Raw genomic sequence first — 23,782 nt, 5'->3', positions numbered from 1 at the left:
AAGAAAAAGAAGGAAGAAGTGGGTGAAGAGAAACGAAGGAAAAGGTTGGGGGGAGTAATCAAACACAAAAATGGTAGGCAGTAATAAAAACATGAGAAGACAGGTAGGAGGGGAGTGAAGTGGTGTTGGTTTTTTCTAGTTTCTGATAAGTTCACTCTCCACACAAGTGTTGTTGTTACAACTCATTGGCCAAAAACATGAATTGAAGAGATTCTTGACAGGCAACGTTTTAGTCTTTAGCTTTCATACTCTGAGAGCTTCTTTGTGCTTGAAAAGTTTTACATTTTGTGCTTCTCGGTTGTTCTTATATGGCTAAAGAAAGAGGACCCTAAATTTGGTTTAGGCGTTAGACATCTTTGAATTGGATAAAGCAGAAACAAGTTTGGTTCTTTTTTGTGTTTTTGTACTGAACATAATAAAATGATGATGAATTGTGGAGCGATGAATGCTACTACCCCTTCTTCTACTTCTTGGTCTGCTTCTCAGAGCTCCAAAATTCCCATGTAAGGACAATTCGCTACCTCTCTTTTTCTCCGGCTCAGAGTTTCAGTGAGAATTTTGAATTGTGGGTTGTGTAGAATTCTGGATTTTATCAAGTGGGGTAGTAGTATTTGATGTGAAAGTTGATGGTTTGATATGTTTTGATTGTTTGTTGTTCTCATAGGTTCTTGCCTAGGGCAATTTGTAGCACACAAAGAATGTGTTGTGGCTTTGGTGTTCACGTGGATGCTTGTGTTAGTACTAATGTCTCAAGAAATGCTAAAGACTCAATGGTTTGGTCTGGAACATCACCATCTTTATATTCTAAGCAGCCAATCAACAAATTTTTGTTGCCTTTGAGAGCATTAGTGACTTCTACATCTCAAGATGTTCCCATTGCATCTCTCATTGGTCGAGAAAAGGTAGGAGTTTTGTTGCTTAATCTTGGTGGTCCTGAGACTCTTGAAGACGTGCAGCCTTTCCTTTTTAATCTTTTTGCTGACCCGGTAAGAGATTCTTGACTTTGCATTTGATCTTAGAGCACGACTTTACATAAATATTTTGATTAAGGAACTGGAAAGGATGTAATTGCTTTTTAGGACAAATGGATATATCTTAAGGCACTTGAACTTTGGACTGCTGGTTATGCAATGCATGTTAAGTAAGAGAAGCTGCTAGCTCTCTTCATTATATTGATACAGAGTGCATATTGCACGAGTGCCAAACAAATGAGATTATCATGGAGTTTTGTTGTGTTGTCATTTTCATCAATGGTTATCTACCAGATGTTATTCTAGCCACCTTACCTTGTAACATAACAGGACATTATACGATTGCCAAGGTTGTTTCGGTTTCTTCAAAAGCCCTTGGCCCAATTTATATCTGTTACGAGGGCACCAAAGAGCAAAGAAGGCTATGCTTCAATTGGTGGTGGCTCTCCTTTGCGGCATATAACTGATGCACAGGCATGATGTTGTTTTTCCTTTCAAATAAGTTTGTGTTTTCTTAGTTGCTTATATTTGTTCCTTCAATATCTGGAGCATTAAAATAATTGAATAGAATCAGAATACAGTTGCTGATGGGAAGCCAATCCTATGCTACGAGGCACATACACACCCTATGAGGATTTTGCTTGGAATTGGTCTCTTTATTTTGCCAGGCAAGTGTCTTTTGTTTTAATTGTTATTTCTTGTCTATTGTCTTCTTTCAGGCTGAAGAACTGAGGAAATCTCTGTGGGAAAAACAAGTCCCAGCAAAGGTGTATGTTGGTATGCGCTACTGGCACCCGTTCACTGAAGAAGCCATTGAACAGGTACTCTTATCAGTTCAGTTACTAATTTCTTTCTTGGTTATGTTCAATGAAATATTAACACACTATGCTATTATGTAAGCTTCTAACATTGAACTGTCAAAAGGCTCTGAGTCTTTTTATATTTGAAGTAATTTCTCCAGTCAGTCAATCTCTTTGCCTGCTTTTGACCGCTGGAAATTATGGCTTTACATGATGATATTATACTAGTTTGCGTTTGTATCTTGACAATAAAAGCTTTTAATAATTGCTTCCTGTAAGCTTCATTATCTGATATATGGGTTATGAATGATGAAGATATTGTGGTTCTAATCTCTTTTTGTTTGCTTTGTAGATAAAAAGAGATGGAGTCACAAAGCTTGTTGTCCTTCCACTTTATCCACAGTTTTCAATATCAACTAGTGGTTCAAGCCTTCGACTCTTGGAGAGTATATTCCGGTGATTAAAAATTGCATACTCTGTCCCTTTGTGATGCTAAAAAAAATAGTAACGTAATCTAATTTTTATACTTTCTGATGGTCAACCAGGGAAGATGAATATCTAGTAAGCATGCAGCATACAGTGATACCTTCTTGGTACCAGCGTGAAGGATACATCAAAGCTATGGCAAATTTAATTGGAAAGGAATTAGAAACATTTGACCATCCTGAGCAGGTAATACCTTGTTGAATGCTTTTGCAGTATTGTGTTCTTCAAATTTAATTTCATGGTTCCTGCATTGATCTCTCTTAGCGTAAAGTAAAGCTTGAAGCTAGCCAAGTACATGTGGTTGTGTGCATGTTTATGTTGGTGCATATCACAACATTTTAATCCCTCATGTTGCTTTAAATGCTTTTTGCTGTACCTTTGCATTTAAAATGTAAGCTCAATTTGAAAATGTGCATTATAGGTTGTGATATTTTTTAGTGCACATGGTGTGCCACTTGCATATGTGGAAGAGGCTGGAGATCCGTATAAAGCAGAAATGGAGGAATGCATAGATTTGATAATGGAGGAATTAGAAAAGAGAAAGATTATGAATGCATACACTCTTGCTTATCAGGTACTTCTGTGTTTCTTCTTGATGTCATCTGGGTTGTAATTAGTGTATTTAGATTCACAAATTATCAGTAGCAAAGTGTTGCCTAGTTAACTTTACTTTGTTTGTGAAAGCTTCCAAAGATTGTTGGCCCAAAAAAGAATCCTAGGTTGAGAGAACTGAATATCTGGCAGGAACACTAAAATTGTTCTGATTTGATGAGCAAGCTGACTTTCTAAAAACAAGTTCATATTTGCTGATATTCATTAAAATCTATAAATGGCGACATAGTTGTTCCTTTTTTGTAACTTAGACCCAAGGTACGGTGCTGGAGAAAGCATATAGCATACCAGCTTTTAAATAAAGATATGGTTGGCACAATTGGAAATAAGAACGAGAAAGGAGGTGTCAAATGAAGTTTTTAACCGAGTCAAATTCTGGCCTAGTGTTTGAGTATGGAAGTTGATGAATTTTTCTATTGAACAGCATATAGAGTAAAAAATAAATAAATTGGCAAAGGCATCATCTTATGGTAGCATCTGATTTGTAATTCTGGGCGGGATGAATAGAAATTAAAAATACAGAGTAGAAATCAAAATAATGCATAAAATACAGAGTAGAAATCAAAACAATGCATTAAACACACACAAAAGCAAATAAAATATGGTAATAATCTGTAGGGAGATATCAGTGGTGATATTCACATAGATGTGACCTCCCAAGTGGAAATAAGCCGCCATAGTAGATATAAGGGCCCTTTTTGTGTCTCTACACAAACTTCTGTAGCATTTTGCGATGTTTTCTTGCATATTACAATGGCTTAATACTGAAGACTTCATTGACCTTTCAAACATCTCTCTTTCACCAACATGTAAAGGCAATGCATTCCAGAATGGAAGATTGATGCTGTTTTCCTTTTCCCACAGAGAATTCTCAGGGACCTTCAACATCCAAATATCAATAATGAAAGCCGTACCACCCTGTACATGTTAGACTCAATTGACCCTTGAAACCTACCAGAGAAACATAATTACCAGAAGGATATGAACATTCTAATGGTTCATCAATTATCAAGAAATCTTCTTTCGTAGCATCTATTGAGATCATCTTTTCCTTCTTCCTTACCTGGCCATAGTGGTCAGGTTTCATCCACCAATAAACTGTTCCATCAACATTTTCCACAACATGCATTAACCATGGATATGAATGAGGAAACCGTTCAGGGACCAACCTCCAGGAATGGGAACCAGATTTGCCATCATTCCTAATATCATATATCCAGCATGAAATACGCAAAACCAAATCATTTTCTTCACAGTGAATATGGATCAAGTGAAGTAACTTGGACTTACTGGCAGAAGGTATATACGTTAGAGCAAAGTATTCGGTCCTGATACTATTACCACACGGCTTAGGCAACTTGGCTAGTTCATGGGTGTTAAGGTTACACAAAAAAATACCCCCCCTTCCCTCTTTTAAGACAAACCAATTCGTGACCTGGAGGAATTACAATGACATCACCGTAACCTTCCAAAGACAACTCAAACTTGTCACAAACCCTACTGTTAGCATCCATCATAATTAAACAATGAGTTCCTTTCACAATAGACCTTCTCTCGGGAAACCATTTCTTGTCAAGGTTCATGCAAATACTTGGACTTTCTCGAGGAGATAGATCATGGTATATGGTATATCAAAAGAGGAAGGTTCTCTTTACAGTACTTGTCATGATACAGTTTCACAATCTTAGTGTCAAGCATCAAATTGCTCCATTGTTTTGATATGCACCTGAATCTGCAGAGTGACTTTGAGGAAAGTCTTAAAGGTATGTCAGCGATCATATCATTAGAAAGATTATCCTTGTCCCCAACCCTTTTAGCCCTTTCATGTTATGGTCTTGTGTGGGTTATCAAAGCAGATGGCTAAGAAATCCACACAACAAAAAAAAGGAAATGAAGTTTTGATGAGATTAGAAGAAAGAAAGAAAACAAGATGGTTATTTAATGAGCTCCTGTTACCGGAAGTTTTAATGCACGAAGCTAGGGCTTGTTAAGGATTGCTAATAAAGGAAAAAATAGCAGGGTTCCTCAAGTTTAATTGGGTTTGTTTACTAAAGAAGAGATTTGGATGGCCTTAAGGTATCTGTTGTAGGGTTTTGGTATCCGTGTTTGAAAAGGACTAAACTCAAAGAAATTTTAATAATTATTATCCGAGTATTTTCCTTCTCTTTAACTAAAAAAAATACTATTGAGTGCATTAACTTAATGTCAGATTAGGTTAAAAAAATGTGGGAAGAATTATCTAAAGAAAAGGAAAAGAAAAAAAAGTGGAAGAAGCATAAGTAATTATTGTTTGGTCATATTTGGTTTGCTTATGATTTCTATGTCCACTAGTGAGATTGATAGTTTTGTTCGAAATAAGATATGCTATAACTGCTAAGCAATGTTTTATTTTTATTTTTTTAGAAAGGTCTCTAATGACATGATGAGTTTTGATGCAAGTATGCAAATACATAGCACTTAGTTTTTTTTTTTTCCTTATATTTTGTCCATGTTTTACGTTACTTCTGTTTGCATGAAACTTTCACAGCAAGTCACTTGATGATCTGGATATTCTAACAGAGCAGAGTTGGACCTGTCGAATGGTTGAAACCTTATACTGATGAGACAATCATTGAGCTTGGGAAGAGAGGGGTGAAATGTCTTTTGGCTGTTCCAATTAGGTAATTTAATTTTGCCATCATCAGGCTAAGACACTGATTTAACTGGATTTTTTTACTCCAAGTTGTTGGCTCATTGCTGATTGATGTTTTAATTTATGCATTTAAGTTCTCGAAATTTTGAACTCTGGTTCGCAGCTTTGTCAGTGAGCATATTGAAACTCTGGAAGAAATTGATGTTGAGTACAAAGAGTTGGCTCTCAAGTCTGGTATAGAAAAATGGGGACGTGTTCCTGCACTAGGATGTGAACCAACGTTCATTTCAGATTTGGCAGATGCAGTGATTGAGAGTCTTCCATATGTAGGAGCTATGGCAGTCTCAAATATTGAAGCTCGACAGGTACCCTTATTTTCTCAACAACTTAGGAGCAAAATAAGATGCTTGAAGTTTGCTGTTTGTAGATGCCAGCATGGAACTTCTCAATGCCAATGGAACTTTTTATCTACAAGGTTGTTTTGCTGTACTTCTGCCTGTTTGTGTGTTAGAGCCATGTTATCTTGTCTGTGTGCATGTGCTCTCCTGCCTGTCGCTCCCTCTCTCTCATCCGTGTATGTGTGTAGACATTTGTGTTATTTAGATGAAATGAATTTCAGAGATCCTCCATCATAGTAACATAGTTGCCTATCCCAAGTTAAACATGAACCTGTGGTATTCAGTTTTGTTTTCTAAATATGTTTCACCAAAATTGTTCTTGTTGCCATGTAACAGTTTGGTCTTCCCCTTCCCGGTCCTTAACCCCTTTAAATTTTTCCCATTTTGTTCCTGCATTTCCAAATTAGCTGAGTTGTGACAGGGTGAGGCCTTTTCTGAATTCCAAATCTTTTCTCCTTTACTGACCCTTTAAATTAAGCAGAATGGCATATACAAGCACCATTGAACGTTCACATGTCAGTCCTTTTCTCATTGAATTTGGAAACCAGCTCTGAGAAGAACATGGGCATCTCAAAATGTAAATTTTCTCCTTCAATATCTAACTGAGAGCATGCTAGGATGGTTGTTATCTTCTACTCAGTCTCTGTGCTGATGAGCTGCATATATATTCTCAACTGACTTTTGTCTGATTATTAGTTTGGGATCTTCGCAGTCTTTAGTTCCACTCGGCAGTGTAGAGGAGCTACTGGCAGTGTATGATTCAAAACGAAGGGAGCTACAATCGCCTGTGATGGTATGGGAATGGGGTTGGACAAGAAGTGCAGAAACCTGGAACGGACGAGCAGCTATGCTGGCAGTTCTTGTTCTATTGGTTCTAGAAGTCACCACTGGGCAGGGGTTTTTGCACCAATGGGGTATATTGCCGTTTTTTCATTGAGCAACAGTGAACAATATATCTATATATATATATATATATATATATGCTAATTTGAACACTATGGCATTATTGTCTATGGCCATACTTGGTTGGATTTGGGTTAATGGCATCGGTACAGGCTGTGCAGCCCTCCAATGGGTGGAAGTAATTGTATGGTAGATGTTCTATTATTTGCTTGCTTACAGAATGTTCTTCGATTTATAGTTATAAAGTTTTGCACTGTATATCCTCTTCAAGCAAACTCTTGAAACCCCTGGCTCAATAAACTTCTGTGAAGTGCGAAGACAGCTTGTAAGCTGTCAGTATATTGAATCTAAGTTCCCCACGGTCAACTTCTGGTTTTGTTGGTGCTTGAAACAATTGTCTTCCCCATTTGAACAAGTTAATTGCATTGTTCATGAAAATTAAACAAGTTTATGATATACTCTATGTTATGATCCATACAATTAAACAAGCCATCCATCATTTCTCAAGGAGAAGTCAATGATGCATTACATGAACAGTGATACAAGTTAGAACATACCGAGTTTCAAGTTCACAAATTTATAGGTTTATGAAGCAGTTATTACCTGTTATAATATACATGAATAGCAATCCACTAAGGTTCACAGTACTACTGAATTCATGTAATAATTTAGCAAAGACCATTCTGCTTAACTGATATGAAACTCTCCACTTGCATGAACCTCCTTGACCCTCTTATCATATTCATCTTCTCCATCGTCCTCTTCTACCTCTGCGTCGATGTCTTCATCATCTTCATCTTCTTCTACTTCCCAACCAAAACTTTTGACAGGCTTGGATGGTGGAGGTGGCTGTCTTGCCTCGGCCACAATTTTCATGATCTCCTCCACACTTTGAACAGAAAAGCTTGGATTATCTCTCTGGTAATAAATGGCTTGTGATGACTCACTCAGTTCCTTTGGCAAGTTCTTTAAGAACCATGAGTGGCTTTTGATTTCTGAGAGTGAAATTCTCTGCAACAAAATAGGTCGATGTTCATATACAGGTTTATGGTAACTTAGCACTGCAAAATCAAGCCATTTAGAGAATTATACCCTGGAAGGGTTTGCAACGAATATGCGAGATAGCAGGTGTCTGCAAGCTTGAGATACATGAACATAGTCAGGAATTTTGTATTGGACAGCCATAATTTTCTGCAGAAGAAACACAAGGAAAAAATGAGTAATGATAACTCATGGATTCTTCCAAGATCAAGGATGATAGAGATGTTTCACCTGAATTGTTTTCCTAAAATTTTTGGGGTCATCTTGGTCTTCAAATGGGTATGCCCCCACCAGCATCACATAAAGAGTAACTCCACATGACCAAACATCTGCCATCTGAAACCAGAAAAAAGAAAAAACAAAGGAATTTTTAAGGCTTGATTAACAAAATTGAAGATGGTCCCAAGAACCAGAGATTAAAGAAATGTAATGCAGAAAAGAAAAACCAGTGAATAAAAACAATGTTGTCTTGAAAGAATTATGAAAGAAATGAGTGTGCAGAATTTTGCGTTTCACCTCCAAAACATGGAGAGTTTTTGTCAATGTTGAAGACTGATAAGGTTGTGGATCATTAGCTACCACTAGTTCATAGTCTAATCATTTAATCATTATTAGGTTATCTCTAGAATCAAGTCCTTAACACAACGTCTATGGTATACATAAACTAATTCGGGGAATTGACCTTCTTACATCCAAAACAAAATTCACTTGCAAAGCCCGCTGCACTTCTGCATCCTACACCTTCTTGGTTAAACACATAGACAACTACTCATGAATATTAACCAACCAAATCATTTATGTTACTCAAGACCTTTACAGATAAAATAACTTGCCGAAATCTGAAACTGATACAGCAACTGGTTAATGTAATTCAAGGTCCATCATTTTCTGATATCATTTATTCATATATTTTGTCTCAAATTTGAGCTTTATTAATTTACAGATCATGGTTTTTGGATTTCAGTCTGGTGAAAAAAATTGGTAATGCAAGCTGAAGTGACAAATCACTCGGCTGTGCATCAGCTGGTATCAATCAAGCTAATTAGTGTCATATTGTCAACACTTGAACAAATCCAAACACTAAGCAACCCTTCGAGATCTGCCAAAACCAAAATTAAAAACCACATGACACATGCATCTGAAGTGTCTATGAAGCCAATTGGAAGCTTGTCTGTGCAAAAAGATCACATAGTCATATAGAACAATCAATAGGATATGATAAAATCTGTTATCTGCCTTGCATGTGCAATTAAGCTTATCCTTTCATAATGTATTCAGGAAAATAAAAAATGTCCACTAGGAAATAAACCAAAATGCATCACATCTCCTAACCCAAATCAGAAAACCATGTGCTTAATGCTTGAAAATGACAAAAGCCCTAACAGGGACAAAAGTCCACTCTCTTGCACATAAAAGATATGGATTCCCACTTGTCCCAGTGAGCACCCACCCCTTTTTTTATGGTTGTATGTTGGAAACAAGATTAGATCATTCAAGATAGTGCTGGCCTCACTAGTGATGTCCAGCAAAAGTGCAGATGTGGACTAGATAGTGGGTTTTGTTAAAGCTAGAATGAGACCAATTCCTCTTGGAACTTATGTTCTATGGTGACTAGATATTCAGTTTGACAGACTAAAAGATTGGACAAGAGAAAGAAACTTACCTTTCCGTCATACTCTCTCCGAGAGAGGACTTCCGGTGCTATGTATGCCGGAGTTCCTACAGTTGATTTCGGCCTTGAATGCAGCAAAGAGGACTAAAACAGTATGAAACCAAAAAGGTTAAGAACATTAAGTAAAAATGATGAAACTTGTTACCAAATCAACAAATCAAGTGTGATTTAGGAAGTTACAAACCTTAGAGTAACCAAAATCACAGATTTTCAATCGAGGCGCAGGACTTCCATCTAACAGAGTATTTTCCAGTTTCAAGTCTCTATGGCAGATTTGCTACAAAGAAATAGAAACAAACACATTCAGAAATTGTAGTAATTTCTAGTAAATAGACAGAGAAGGTGAGATTTATGATAATTATAGATAACTCTGAGTTTTGATTGTACCATGTTGTGACAAAAATTAACCCCAGAGATCAGCTGCTGAAAGAAATATCTAGCCTGAAAAAAATTTTAAAAAAAAAAATGACAAAAACCACACCTGATTACTACTAAGTAACTGCAATCAATCAATTAAATCAAAATAAATCAGAGAGGAATTTAACCTCATCTTCACTGAATCTACCAGCATTGCAGATTCTTTCAAAGAGTTCTCCACCAGCTGCATACTCCATCACAATTACCAAATGAGTTGGGGTCAAAACCACCTGCAAAAAATTTCAATTCACTTACTTAATATCAAACATAATTAACAACTGTGTTTATTGAAGTTGTAAAATTAAACCCTATTTCTAATACTTGCCTCCTTGAAACGAATTATATTAGGGTGCCTTAATGATCTGTGATTTATAATCTCCCTTGCAACATTCTCGTCTATCTGTAACATCAAGAACCAAAAACAAAAACCCAAAAAATCCTCAATCTTCCTTCTTGGTATTTCAAAAGACAGAAAAAAGAACCAACAACTTAGGTATATTATGAACATCATCAAACCTTTTAAGGATGCCCCATGTGACAAAACACAGAACTTTCTCTGGAAAAACTAATTTTCTCAGAAACCAAACAGAAAGAAGGACAAAACGACAAATTACCTTGTGACCTCTATCTATGTATTTCATGGCAACAAGTTCTTTGGTTTCTTTGTGCCTCAAAAGCCTTGCCACCCCAAAATTCCCAGCTCCCAAATCTTTCACCAGCTCATATTTCTCCATCTCCTTTCTTTCTCACTCACTATGCAATATGCCTTCTTGTTTTAGCTACACAAATGTTATGCTACTCTCTGCAATATGCACGTCCAGATCATATTACATGCAAAACCCCTTCTCTCTCTTTATAGCCTGCTCATTTCTTGGTATCAGACAAGCATGTGTGATTTTCTATAAACCTGTATCAAAATGCTAAGAAATGTTTGTACAAATATATTTTTTTAATCTCGACCATTTGTGATAGCATCATGTCAGTTGTCTAGCCACCATATATTATTTTTCTAGGACAAGGACATTCATTTTTCCCTAAGAAAAATAATAGGAAGTTTTTGAACTTTTCTACATGATAAGAGAATCTTTTCCATTGAGTCTTAATAAATTATTCATACTCAAATTTATACATTCACCATTTATTTTTTCATGGCCTTTTCTTTAATTCAAACATGATATATATATATATATATATATATAGATAATAAATAAAACCGGATTACTAGCCAAGCAAAATCTAAAATATAAGACAAGTGTTAAGCCCCAGGAAGTCTTCTAAATAAGTTTGTGTAACATTACATTATTTTGGATTAATCACGGTTGATTTATTTAATTTATAAATCAAGTCTAAGTTTATTAATTTAATTATAAAAATATCAATAAATAAATTAAATTTCAATATAAAAAAAACTAATAAAATAACATAATGTCTAGATCACCTTATCTCACCTCACTTATAATCGGGCATGGTAGATAAGAATTATATTTAATATAAGTATATTAAAATAATTGAAAAATATTAAAAAATAATTTTAATTTTTGTTTAATTTTAAACCAATAATATTTTAGCCGACCTAAGAAAGCGCGAAGAAAGTGAGTGGCACGTGTAGAGGATGTTAAATTATTGATATTTTGAAGAAGAAAAGGAAAAGAGAAGAGTTTGGGAAGCTATCCATCATCTCCAGCTTGGCATTGAATCCAATCGCGCCCTTCATTCTTCACCAGTTCTTCCACTTTCTATTTGTTTATTTTTAGTTTTTGTGGTGGTGGATCTCTAAAAACGCCGCTGTGCACGGCCATCTTTGACTTTTTGTTTGCAATGAGATCTCCGTCACGACACTTGGATCAAACACACTTGACTTCCAAGCTACTTTCACACTTGTTCTTCCTATTTTTTTTTTTTTTTCAACAAATCTCTTAATTAATGATTCTTTTTTGCTTCCTGCATAACTAATCTATATAAAGTTCTTCTTGATAATCTTTTTGTTTTCTAGATTAATTTGAAAGTATATTCTCGTGTTAATTCGTTTTCTCATGTCAAAATTAAGTTTATTCTTTTCAATTTAATTAAAAATATATAAACTTTTATTTCTCATTTCTCGTTAAATCTTGAAGAACTATCAACCCAACTTCCCTTCTTTCCTAGACCTGTTTCTTAAAAGAAACAATACCTGAAAGAAGACAACAGGTACATAGAAAAATATAATTTTGTTAAAAATGATTTAATTATATTAACCTTAATTCAGATTTTTATTATTCAATGATTTCTCTAATAAAAATTAATATTAAATTTCAAAAAGATTCTAGCAATACTAGAAAAATAATAGAAGTATTCTAAACTAAATAAAAAAAAAATCAAAAAAAAAATAACAAATCTTGAATAATGAGTTAATTTGTAGATTTTATCAATCTTAAATGGCTACAAAAATCGAGCTTTATAAGGAACATATTATTTAGAATCTCCTAGCAAAATACCAATCTAATCCAACAATAAGATTAAATTTTATGCTATTATCATAAGGCTTCGTAAATGGCCAAAATCTCTTTAAAAGAATCCAATATACCAACATTTCTCAATTCAATAACAAAGATCACTTTAATTATCTAGTAGATAGTTTAATGGTAAAAAATTTAAACCGAGAGGTTTGCTCCCCTATGATTTTAAATTTGAATCATATAATTGCTAATATGATGGCTACTAGAAACTTACATAATCATTAATTTTAAAATTTATATAATTAGTTGAAATACATGTAAATTAACTCGGAAACCATATTAATAAAAAATAAATAACAAAGACCACTTAATTTGAATTCAATCATGAAACCTGAATTAATATGTTTTTTTACATCTTTTTTTTTATTATTATCGTGGGTGTCCGGGCCAGCTTGCGCGCACCACGACTAATCTCACGGCCCACTGAACATCCTACAAGCCCAGTGAACAGGTAAGGCACCGCGGGAGTGACAGGCATACCGCACAGGGAGGACCCAAGAAAAATAGGAGGGGAGCAAACTCTCCAGCCCCACTCCCACTGGGATTCAAATCGAAGTTCGAAGAAAGGAAAGCTGCCCCCTTCAACCACTTGAGCCACGCACCTGTTGTTATGTTTTTTACATCTTGATTGGGTTTGCGATGTGTAACATATCACGTGAGAGGTGCATGTGCAAGTGTCCATGGCCATTTATAACATCATTAGTTTTTGGGTATTTTTTTCAGCTGGATTGGTCCCATCTTTCTCCCCACAGAAGAGATAATGGATGCCATGATATTATTTTTTGTATAGGACGCCGATTTAGAGCTAGTTTGATTTCACGTTTCAAAAGTAATTATAAAAAAATAAATTTTATTATTAATTTTTCTTTTAAGTTAAATATTTTTTATTGTTTTTAAATATATTTTATATATTGATATGAAAGATAATTTTTTTAAATAAAAAACCATTTTAAAAATCATTCGATAAGTAACTCTCAAATCTCCCCAAATCTTTATAATGGGTGTGAAGACTTCAACTTCAGTATCACAAATATGAGATATGGACAAGCTTAGATATTTACATGCTTTCTTTTCAAAGTTAGGTTGCTCCTGTCTGAATAAATATATATATATTGAAGCTCAGAAGTCTTCCTAAGCCACAACCAAACATCGCAGTCACCTCCACTGCTTTTAATATTTAATTCTTTATACTCCGGGAAGATATTTTGGAGATAACTTTCATACCAGTGGAGACTGGATTTTCTTTCCAAACATATTTATTGACATAAATCTCCTCTATTGGGATTTCATGTTTTCCCCTTCTTTTCTGGGGTCGAGCTGCACAGCTGGGAGCAAGCAGAGACTTGCTTGGACGATGCATAGAACAAGTAAGATTCGGGTCATAGATTTTGTGCATCTTCTTTCTTTTGGTCTTTGAAGCTTGATTAAATTTGGGTCTTTATGTGTAGCCTTATCTGATTTCTAGCTAAATCCAATAAATAATACGTGAATTATGGGCTCAGTTTGGGTGAGGACTTGGGAGAATATGGAGATGTACTTTGCCAAGCTCAAATGGGCTTCAAGGCCCAACAAGATTGGACCAATCTGACCCAATGACATAAACTATATAAGATATATGCTTGGCCCAAACTTATAAGCTAAAAATCCAAGACAATTTTAGACTAACTGAAGGAAATAAAAGAAGAGAAGATCTAAAGAGAAGTTGGGAATGTTTGACTGGATCCACTTAGCTCAATTTCGAAAAGTTGGTATTGGACTGAAACAACATTAGAAGCGAACTTCACCCTATTATTATCCATTGCGATAATGATGAATTTGCCCTTCAATGATAAAACCTTTTAGCTATACTTCAAAAGTAATTCAGCCTTTTTACTATGATACAAGTGTTATTTTCAAATTGTATAGGAACAAATTAGTCCTTTTCTTTTCTTTTCCACAAAAACAAAATGGCTTAAGTACACTTGGAATAAAAAATAATAATTAAACTTGCATCCACAAGTCTTTTAATCTCTTAATTTATTTTTACCTTTAAAATAACTTAATTACCTTTAAAGGTAAAATTCACTAAACTATTTTTCAGAGGCCTTTTTATCTTTTCATTCCTTTTTTTTTTTTTTGTTATCATCAAGTTAATTCAGAGGAATTTATGTATTTTAATAAATATTTTAAGAAGTATGTTGTTAACAATTAGGCGACCTCCCTCACCATTCAAGTGGCACATGCAGTACTGTTTAGTAATAATAAGCTACCTTCCACATTGATGTTTGAATCGTTTTGGCCACCTCTTTATTATGCAGCAAATCGTGTGGCCAACAAGCCTCTAGGTTGGTACTTATGACTTTTTTATTCTTATTTTTTTTTTTACCTCTTCTCCTTGATTTATGCATCTGACCCTTCAGAATTTTAAAGCAACCCTTTAATTTGCTTTTCATTAAAATTTAATCATTATTCTTTTAATTATTATTTATTTTATTTATAAAAATTTCTAAAATTAGATCTTCTTTTTTTAATTTCATCCATTTTTAATTTTTTTTTATTTTTCAAATTTGGTCCATATTATTTTAATTGTTATTTGTTTTATTTGAGGTAATTTTAATGTTGGAAGCAAGATAAAAATATATATAATATTTATGATGGTATTATTAATAATAATAGTTATGATGGTAACATTAACTATTAATCCTCCTCCTTAAGTTAATAGTTTAATTTTTTTATTGATTTTCTTAAAATCTCATCCTCCTTAAGTTTTTTTTCTTATCAATTAATCCTCATCTTTTTTATTGTTGTTTTTTTTTTTCAGCAAATTTTTTAAATTTATATTTTTGTTTTTCAATTTCAATCATTTAACATTAAATTAGTTAGGAATTGAGTTTCTTGATTAAGTCCGAGTATAAGATTTCACGGGTTACTAGTTTTAGATTAACCTTTTAAAGAGTTTTTTTTAAAATGTTAGCATTTATCAATTGAAGATTGAGCTATGTTATTTTTATTTATTTGTTTTTTGTATATTCTTTCACTGTTTTATAACTTGACCCGAGTGTATAGGTTGATCCATGACCCAAGTGACTCGAAGCATAGATTGGGCTGGGTTTTCGAAAAAACCGATTAAACCGATTGTTAAAACTGTAATTTTTATCAGGTCCGGTTCGGTTTCGGTTTTGAACCAGAAACCGACACAAACTGAACCGGACCCATAAAAGCCAAAAATCACAAAAATCTTTGAGGTATAAATAGTTAAATTGTAACCTAACCCTAACAATTAACATAACTTCTCTGCCTCTCACAAAAAATCGCCGCCTTGCCTAGAAAAATTCTCAATCTTCCTCTCAATTAATTCTCCATCTTTCTTTCCCCAGTTTCCCAATCTTTCTCTCTGGCCAAGCTTCAACAATGTCTGCAAACTCAAGGATGATCAAAGGCCAACATGTGAATGCCCACCTGGTTACTCATTAGTCGATCCAGATGATAAATATGGAAGCTGCAAACCTGATTTCCTTCAAAGCTGTGAAGTAGATGGGCAGAGACCTCATGAAGATTTATACACCTCGGTGGAACTTCGAAACACCGACTGGCCACCATCTGATTACGAGTTGATGAAGCCTTGTAGTCAAGAAGACTGCAAAAAATCTTGTATGCAGGATTGTTTTTGTGTTGCGGCTGTGTCAAAATATGATAACTGTTGGAAGAAGTTACCTCTCTTCAATGGGATGAATTTGCGGTGTTTAACCTACAAAGAGCTAGAGGATGCTACAAATGGATTCAATACTGTAAAATCTATATTTTTTCTATGCTTGTGTTTTCTTTTTGTCATATCAAAAATCCAGTTTCCTGATTTGAAAAGAAAATTTTAAAGCCCGATTTAATGTAAACCAATTTAAAAAAAAAAAAAACACATATATGATGGGATTAGGTTTTCCGGTTTTTTGCCAAAAAATTTAACCGAACCAGACCAGTTCGGTTTGAACCGGTTTTCGGTCCGGTTCGGTTAATATTTCACAAAATTAATATAATTTGGTTCGGTTGGTTTTTTGAGTCTAAACCGAACCGAACCGAACCGTGAACACCCCTAGTGCTAACTAGTCAAAAAGTTGAGTTATGCTATAACCCAGTTAAAGCCCATTGACTTTTTTTCTTTTTAATTTTCTTTTTCTCAAAATGAAGCCATTTTTACTTTTAAAAAATGTAAAATAAAAAAGATTTTTGGTTTACTAAGGTTAATTCGAGTCAACTCACTTTACCCAAGACTTGCCTAATCGACCTCCAGGTTAGGTTTAAAAATTATGAGTTGTTTTCACTAATTGTGAAAGAATGACCTGGGTTATCCCTATTTTTTATATTTGTCATTCTTTATTAAATTTTCTTTTGTTAATTGTTTAAATTTATGTTTTTTTTATTGCATCTTTCAACAATGAATTGGTTAGGAATTAAACTTCTTAATCCAACACGAGTCTAGGATTATTAGGTTGCAAGTTTAAAGAGATTAACTTAGGTTTAGGAGGTTTGCTCAAGTTTTTTTTTCTCATTTTTTTTAGGCTTAATTTTTCTAGTTTTATCCTTTAACATTTATTCAATTATAGATTGGGCTCCATCTTTTTTATTTGGTTTTTATAGAATTTTTGCACTAATTTAAAAAATAATCAAATTTATCTTGATTTTTTTTTTGTCATTCCTTTTTAAATTTAGCTATAAAAAAATAAATTATGTTAAATTAGATTTTAATTAATTAAATATAAGCATGAGATGCACCTTACCTTATCGAACAAGGTTGTTACCACACTTCCCCATCAAAACATAGAGAAATAGTGTATCTTTTCATTTCTGGAATGAAGTAGAGGAACCTTTCATAGTTACCTTCATGGTATTTTGTTTGGCTTGTTTTCTAAGTTGTTACTTTGATAGCGTGTGCGACCTCTTTCCGTGTTGTCATGCAGCCTTTTACAGTAATGTTAGAATTATCTTGGTGAACTATTTCTAATGGTGGGTGGTTTTAATAATGGAGTGACAATGAGTCTCAAATAAGCTATTCTCTCTTCTAATTCTAAGTATGATATTGATATCTCATTTTTTATATGTAATTATTGCCATATTTTTTATTCACTTTATTTATTTTCGATATCTTTTCTTAATTATATTATTAAATTAAACTAGTTTTTTAAACATAGTCAAGTCAATGACTGAGGTCTTAAATTTTTATTGTTTTTTTTAAAACATTTGGGTCACCAGAACATTTTTTTTTACATTAAAAAAAATTTGACTGAGCTCACGACATAGCACACTACAAGATTTCATAGTTTTACCGACGGAACTATTCCGTCAGTGTGTGATTGACAGTTCGTCGGTAACTTATTTACTGACTATATTACCGACGGAATACGTTTGTCGGCTAACCTTTCGTCAGTGATTTCACATTTCGTCGCTATATCGGTCGGGAAAACTAAAAAACCATTTGTCGACGGTTTTACAGACGAAAATTGGGTGCAAAAAAAAAAAGTTTTCCACTTGAAATATATCGACGGGTTAAAATCCATCGGTGATATCGTGAGTTACTGACAGACAGTTACCGTTAGTAAATTTATCGGTGATTGTTTGAAATACCGATTGAATATATCCGTCTGTAAATTCGTATCGGTGATTGTTTGAAATACCGATTGAATATATCCGTCTGTAAATTCGTTGGTAAGTTTTGGTAGCTACTGTACAATGCCGACGAATTATGTCCGTCGGTAAATCCCTTTGTAATTGTTTTTTTAATTTTTTTTTAAAATTATTTAGAGTACATAATATAAAATGATATAAATTAATGGTAATAAAAACCAAATATGGAAATAAAATTTATATTAAGCATCAAAAACAAAAATCAAATTTAAATAATATTCATTACAAAACGAATGTGTTTCAAAAAAATATTAAAAGAAAATTTTAAAGGTAAATAATGTTTTATTAAAAATTAATATAAAGGAGGAGGAGGAGGTTGCTAGTCATACGGCCAAAAAGGATTAGGCACACATGTTCCACCTTATGCCATGTTGATGACCATTTCGGGAAGCTGTTCGTAGGCCACTTTTTGTTGTTTAGACTCCGCTTTTTGTTGTGCTTTGAGTTGTGTGTACGCCTCTGATAGGTGGTTGTACTTTTCGGTGAGCTGAGCCGTGTGTTGCTGCAAGGCCACGAACTCCTTGGATTGGGAGCTCGATATTGATTGGGAGCTACCGACGGTTGAAGCACTACAGGCCGACCACAAGTTGTCGCCCGTAGTGTTGGAGAGCCCGTAAACTTGATTTTTATCGGGTCCACCTAACGATCCAACCTCCATCCACAAATCCGGATTGAATTCCAGATGGGTTGTTGGATTGTCCCCGTATCTCTCCTTCAACAAATTATTATAGGTCTTCTGAAAATAAAAATAAAAAGTAATCATTATATTCAATTCAATAAACATAATAATAACTTACAAAATAAAATGGTTGAACAAACATGCTACAAAATGTTGAGCATGGCTGTCAACGAATTGTTGCACCCCCTTTTAGCGGTCTTGACTTCGCACGTGGATCTCTACAAACAGCTCCATCGGGCTTGGCTCACGTCCAAGAAACGTTGCCTATAATGAAAAAAAAAATTATTAACAACAAATTAATTGAACGATATATTTCATTTAAATTAATCTTATTATTCATTTCGCATGAAAACACTTAACTAGTTATCATCCAAAGCTCAAATCCTAAAACTATAGATATGAGTCTTGCACTTAATATCTTATTATTACAAAGGAATTTAGTTTTGATATATAAAAGGTAGTGTAAGAACACCCTATTTATCTTTGAAATTATAGTTACTTAACTCAGCTCAGTTAAGTAAAAAATCCTAGCACTTGAATTTTAACTAGGATAAAGTTTTTAGTTAAATTAAATAGGATATTAACCCAATAAAAATTAATTGACTCAGCTATGTTAACATCAAATAAAAAATAAAAAATAAAAAAATCATTTTCAGTTTCGAGTCATCTGTCTATCACTGAATTGTTGATCTCCTCATGTTATTTCACAAAGCGTGAAAAAAGGCTAATTTTAATCCGTTATTCTACCAAATAACCTCAACGGTTTCGCATAATTAACACTCATTACATTACATAAATGTATTATTAACATTAATTGTCACAGCTAATTATTTCTAAAACACCAAAATTCTTCGAGGGTTGGCAGGCACATCGATTGAGCTGGCCTGCCTGACCTAAAGCAATGAAGAATGTCAAGCATCTGGGCCCACTAGATGAGCTGGTCCCACTTCTTTTTCCACGGTTGGGATAATCCAACTGGCCACGAGACAGTGACATGAGGATCTTAGGTGGGCCAACACAGCATCATCCAACGGTCTCTTTTTCATCATCTTTCTCTTCTTTCTCTGCAGACTGTTGTAGGGTCACAGACACTACCACAACGCATAAAAAAGAATACAAAATGCCTGCACATCCGGCGATGATTTCTAACTGTCCGGCGATGATTGCGGTTAGCATGGCTTATAGGTACCTTTTCAAAATAATATTTATCTGAAAATATATTTAAATAATATTTTTTTATATTGAAAAATTTATTTTTAATATTAATTTATAAAAATGATTCAAAAATATATATAAAAAATTAATTTAAAGCAAAAAAATATAGCCGTAATTTTCTTTAGAATTCTATTTATTTTTAAAAAATTTTCATTTTTATCTCCAAATATGAAGTGGTTAATGAAATTCAACGATTCACTCACTTTCAGACAAGGGAAGAATGGACTGTTTTCAAGTCATTTACATGTTCTGAAGAAAACAAAGGAGGGTGATAAGCACGATGCCCTTTTAGTAAGAGAATGATTTGACTTAACTTCTTCGTTTTCCCCTTGTTTCATATCTCTTTTTAGTGGTAAGCCATGGCGATGAAAATGAGATATCATCCTTGTGTATAAATCTGATACGAATAATGGAGAGCTTTTCAAATTATTTAAACGGTTAGGAGCACCATCAAAACTTATATAGAACTAGATTGAAAACCATTAAACTATGGGCATGGAGATGAAACATTTGTAAACTTACAGGGACTAAAATGTTGTTTACCCTACAAAGAAAGAAACGCCCGTTACAAATGGGGCAGTGAAGAAGGGGTCTAAGATCCAAGAAAATTAAGAACAAATGGATAGTTATGGGTCCACACACACACACATACACACAGAATCATAGACTTCAAGCTGGCTTTGTAGTTTGCACAGCTTGGCCCTTTTACCCAGTCCCCTCCTTCACACTCCACTCTTTATAACTCCCCACCTCTCCCCCCTAACCCCTCACAACACCCTCAAGGCACGAACATTTCAAGAATTCAAGTGCCATAGCCCTCTCCCTCTCCTTGTATATCTCTAAAATTTCTTGTTTTGTCATCAAGAATGGCAGAGGTGGTGCAGAAAATGAGTCAAGAACAAGATGTTGTGGTGGTAACTGATGTTCCACAAGCTGAGAAAACAGCTCCAGTGCCACCAACAATGCCAGTGGTGGTGGAGAAAGAGCCACCAGTGCCAGTCCCTGAGACTGAAGAGGAGCCAATGAAGCCAAAGCAGGTTGAGGAGGGTGCTGTAGAGACTCAGGTGTTGAAACCTAGTGGAGGTGACGATGAAAAGATGCCTCAGTTGGTTTCTTTTAAGGAGGAAAGTACTAAAGTTGCTGATCTTCTTGATTCTGAGAAGAAAGCACTTCAAGAATTTAAGCAGCTTGTTCAAGAAGCACTTAACAAGCATGAATTTAGTGCTTTGACTACACCACCAGCATCAGCTAAAAAAGAGGAGAAGAAAGAAGATGTGGTGGTGGTAGCCGAGGAGGAGAAAAAGCCAGCACAAGAAGAGGAAACATCAGCAGTAACAGAAGACAAGGAAAAAGTAGGGACTGAAGCTGCATCAGAAAAAGAAGAGAAGAATGAAGTGGTGGAAAGTGAGGTTCTTGATGATCAAGGAAAGGTGGCTACTGCTGTTGCTAGTGATACTACTGCTGGTACTTCTGTGGATGATGATGGTGCTAAGACGGTGGAAGCCATTGAAGAGACCATCGTAGCTGTCTCCTCTTCAGTGGCTTCACAAGAGGAGACTCCAGCTCAGGCTACAAAAGAGCCCGAGGGAGAGACAAAGGCTGCCTCATCATTGGATGAGGAAGCTAAAGAAGTTAAATCTGAGACCGTGGAAGTGACACCAGAAGAAGTATCAATCTGGGGAATACCACTTCTTGCTGATGACAGAAGTGATGTGATTCTCTTGAAATTTCTCAGAGCCAGAGATTTCAAGGTGAAAGATGCATTCACCATGCTCAAGAGCACAGTTCGCTGGAGAAAGGAGTTTGGCATTGATGAATTGCTTGAGCAAGATTTAGGCTTTGATGATTTGGGGAAGGTGGTATTTATGCATGGTCTTGATAAAGAGGGACACCCAGTGTGCTATAATGTCTATGGAGAATTCCAAAACAAGGAACTTTACAAGAATTCATTTTCTGATGAGGAGAAGAGGCAGAGATTCTTAAGGTGGAGGATTCAATTCCTGGAAAAAAGTATCAGGGCATTGGATTTCAGTCCCGGTGGAATTTCCACAATTGTTCAGGTTAATGACTTGAAAAATTCTCCTGGACCAGCTAAGAGAGAGCTTAGACAAGCTACTAGACAGGCACTTCAATTGCTTCAAGACAACTATCCAGAATTTGTGGCCAAACAGGTATCTTTGTTTGTTTCAATTCATGTTTGTTCTTTGTTTGATAATAACTAAATTCATAATGTTTGATTCCTTGGTGTCTACTCTGCAGATCTTCATCAATGTTCCCTGGTGGTACCTAACAGTAAATAGAATGATAAGTCCATTTTTAACCCAGAGGACCAGAAGTAAGTTTGTCTTTGTTGGTCCTTCCAAATCTGCCGAAACCCTTATCAGGTTTGTAATAAAAGATTTTAAATTTGCTACAGAAAATGTCGTCGCTTTCTGACGTGCATTTTTGTACCCTTTGGGCTGTGAGTTAAAAATTTTCTTTTTACCACCAAGCAGGTACATAGCCGCTGAGCAAATACCAGTGAAGTACGGAGGACTAAGCAAAGATGGTGAATTTGGCTCAGCTGATGCTGTTACTGAGATTACCGTGAAGCCAGCAGCAAAACACACCGTAGAATTCCCAGTTACTGAGGTGGGTTTTGCCTTTTCTCTTTTGACTGGAACTAACATGTACAGAGTCAGTCTCTTTCCCTTTTGAAGAATCCAAGAAAAAGAACATGTGACTTTGTCTAACATGCAGCACCTAGAACGGTGTTTCCTTGACCAGGGAATCTTTCCTTGGATACCTGAAGTCTGAACTATACAGTGATTTAATCTAGGGTTTTAACATTGATGAACACTAGCATTGTCTTTCCTTGGATACTCTGAAGTCTGAACTATACAGTGTCTAGGGTTTTAGCGTTGATGAACACTAGCATTGTCATTTTAACCCTTGATTAATGTTAATCTAATTGATTTGCAGACATGCCTTTTAACATGGGAAGTGAGAGTTGCGGGATGGGATGTGAGCTATGGTGCAGAATTTGTACCAAGTGCTGAAGATAGCTACACAGTGATCATCCAAAAGGCTAGAAAGGTTGCTGCAACTGAAGAACCAGTGGTTTGCAACAGTTTCAAAATTGGTGAACCTGGTAAAGTTGTTCTCACCATTGACAATTCCACATCCAAGAAGAAGAAGAAGCTCTTCTATCGCTTGAAAACCAAGCCCGCCTCTTCTGATTAATTAAGGGACTATATATAGTGAAACAATAATAGAAGATTTTGCTTACATTCTTGCTGCTGCTGCTGCCAATTTTATCAACATGATCATATATATCACAGCTTGAAGGTGTTCTGAGGGTCTTGATCATGGAGAAGATAAAGAAATCTTGAAGATGTTTATTTATATGTTTATTTATAATTGAATTTTGTTTTGGTGTGGAATGGATTAAGGATGTTGTGCAATTGAAGGCTAGAAGCATGTGTGGGGATAGGGAAGAAGCTCCATTACTAGTGCCAAGAGTTTTCTTTGTAAATTCTTTATGGCTTTCTTTCTCTTTCCCTGTAAGTATCTTTTGGACATATTATGATATTAATGAAGACAGTATATTTCCTATAAACTCTTCAGTTGGGATCTTCTACTAGAATCTCAAACGATGTAATTTCTTAATAAAATATACAATTTGGATGGGATTCATGCTATGGACTTGGATAGTTATACCGCGCTAGCTATGTTGTGTGTTTATTATTTCTTTTCATTGCAAAAAATAATAATGAGATTATATGTATTTTTTTTATAAACTCAATATTATGATAATTGTCTTGAGA

General features: G+C 34.9%; 3 protein-coding genes across 8 annotated transcripts; 2 read left to right on the top strand and 1 right to left on the bottom strand.

Moving 5' to 3' along the window:
- On the top strand, window positions 1–7,060 carry LOC118050789 (ferrochelatase-2, chloroplastic). 6 transcript variants are annotated; one of them, XR_012169665.1, is made up of 11 exons: window positions 3–503; window positions 665–986; window positions 1,302–1,445; window positions 1,691–1,792; window positions 2,124–2,227; window positions 2,317–2,443; window positions 2,679–2,831; window positions 5,429–5,529; window positions 5,665–5,866; window positions 6,381–6,476; window positions 6,612–6,746. XR_012169665.1 is itself a non-coding variant. In XM_035061252.2 (10 exons), the coding sequence occupies exons 1-10, from the start codon at window positions 421–423 to the stop codon at window positions 6,834–6,836; spliced, it is 1,689 nt and encodes a 562-aa protein (XP_034917143.1). In that variant the 5' UTR covers window positions 1–420; the 3' UTR covers window positions 6,837–7,060. The 6 variants fall into 6 exon arrangements, 4 of the variants coding, with proteins under 4 accessions (XP_034917143.1, XP_034917145.1, XP_034917146.1 ...); XR_012169666.1 differs by having other exon boundaries at window positions 6,596–6,734; XM_035061252.2 differs by lacking the exon at window positions 6,381–6,476 and having other exon boundaries at window positions 1–503; window positions 5,665–5,976; window positions 6,596–7,060.
- Window positions 7,061–7,301: 241 nt separating this feature from the next.
- LOC118050791 (serine/threonine-protein kinase SRK2A) lies at window positions 7,302–10,973 on the bottom strand. Its single transcript, XM_035061256.2, has 9 exons — window positions 10,547–10,973; window positions 10,258–10,332; window positions 10,061–10,162; window positions 9,903–9,956; window positions 9,700–9,792; window positions 9,507–9,599; window positions 8,075–8,179; window positions 7,895–7,993; window positions 7,302–7,813 (listed from the first exon to the last, which is right to left on the bottom strand). The coding sequence occupies exons 1-9, from the start codon at window positions 10,664–10,666 to the stop codon at window positions 7,490–7,492; spliced, it is 1,065 nt and encodes a 354-aa protein (XP_034917147.1). The 5' UTR covers window positions 10,667–10,973; the 3' UTR covers window positions 7,302–7,489.
- A 9,658-nt stretch (window positions 10,974–20,631) lies between these two features.
- On the top strand, window positions 20,632–23,574 carry LOC118050788 (patellin-3). Its single transcript, XM_035061251.2, has 4 exons — window positions 20,632–22,147; window positions 22,236–22,360; window positions 22,472–22,607; window positions 22,938–23,574. Exons 1-4 carry the CDS (start codon window positions 20,843–20,845, stop codon window positions 23,196–23,198), a joined length of 1,827 nt encoding a protein of 608 aa, XP_034917142.1. The 5' UTR covers window positions 20,632–20,842; the 3' UTR covers window positions 23,199–23,574.
- The last annotated feature ends 208 nt before the right edge of the window (window positions 23,575–23,782 follow it).

Source organism: Populus alba, chromosome 4, assembly GCF_005239225.2.
Source record: "Populus alba chromosome 4, ASM523922v2, whole genome shotgun sequence".
NCBI lineage: Eukaryota > Viridiplantae > Streptophyta > Magnoliopsida > Malpighiales > Salicaceae > Populus > Populus alba.
This window is presented reverse-complemented; position numbering and strand designations above follow the sequence as displayed.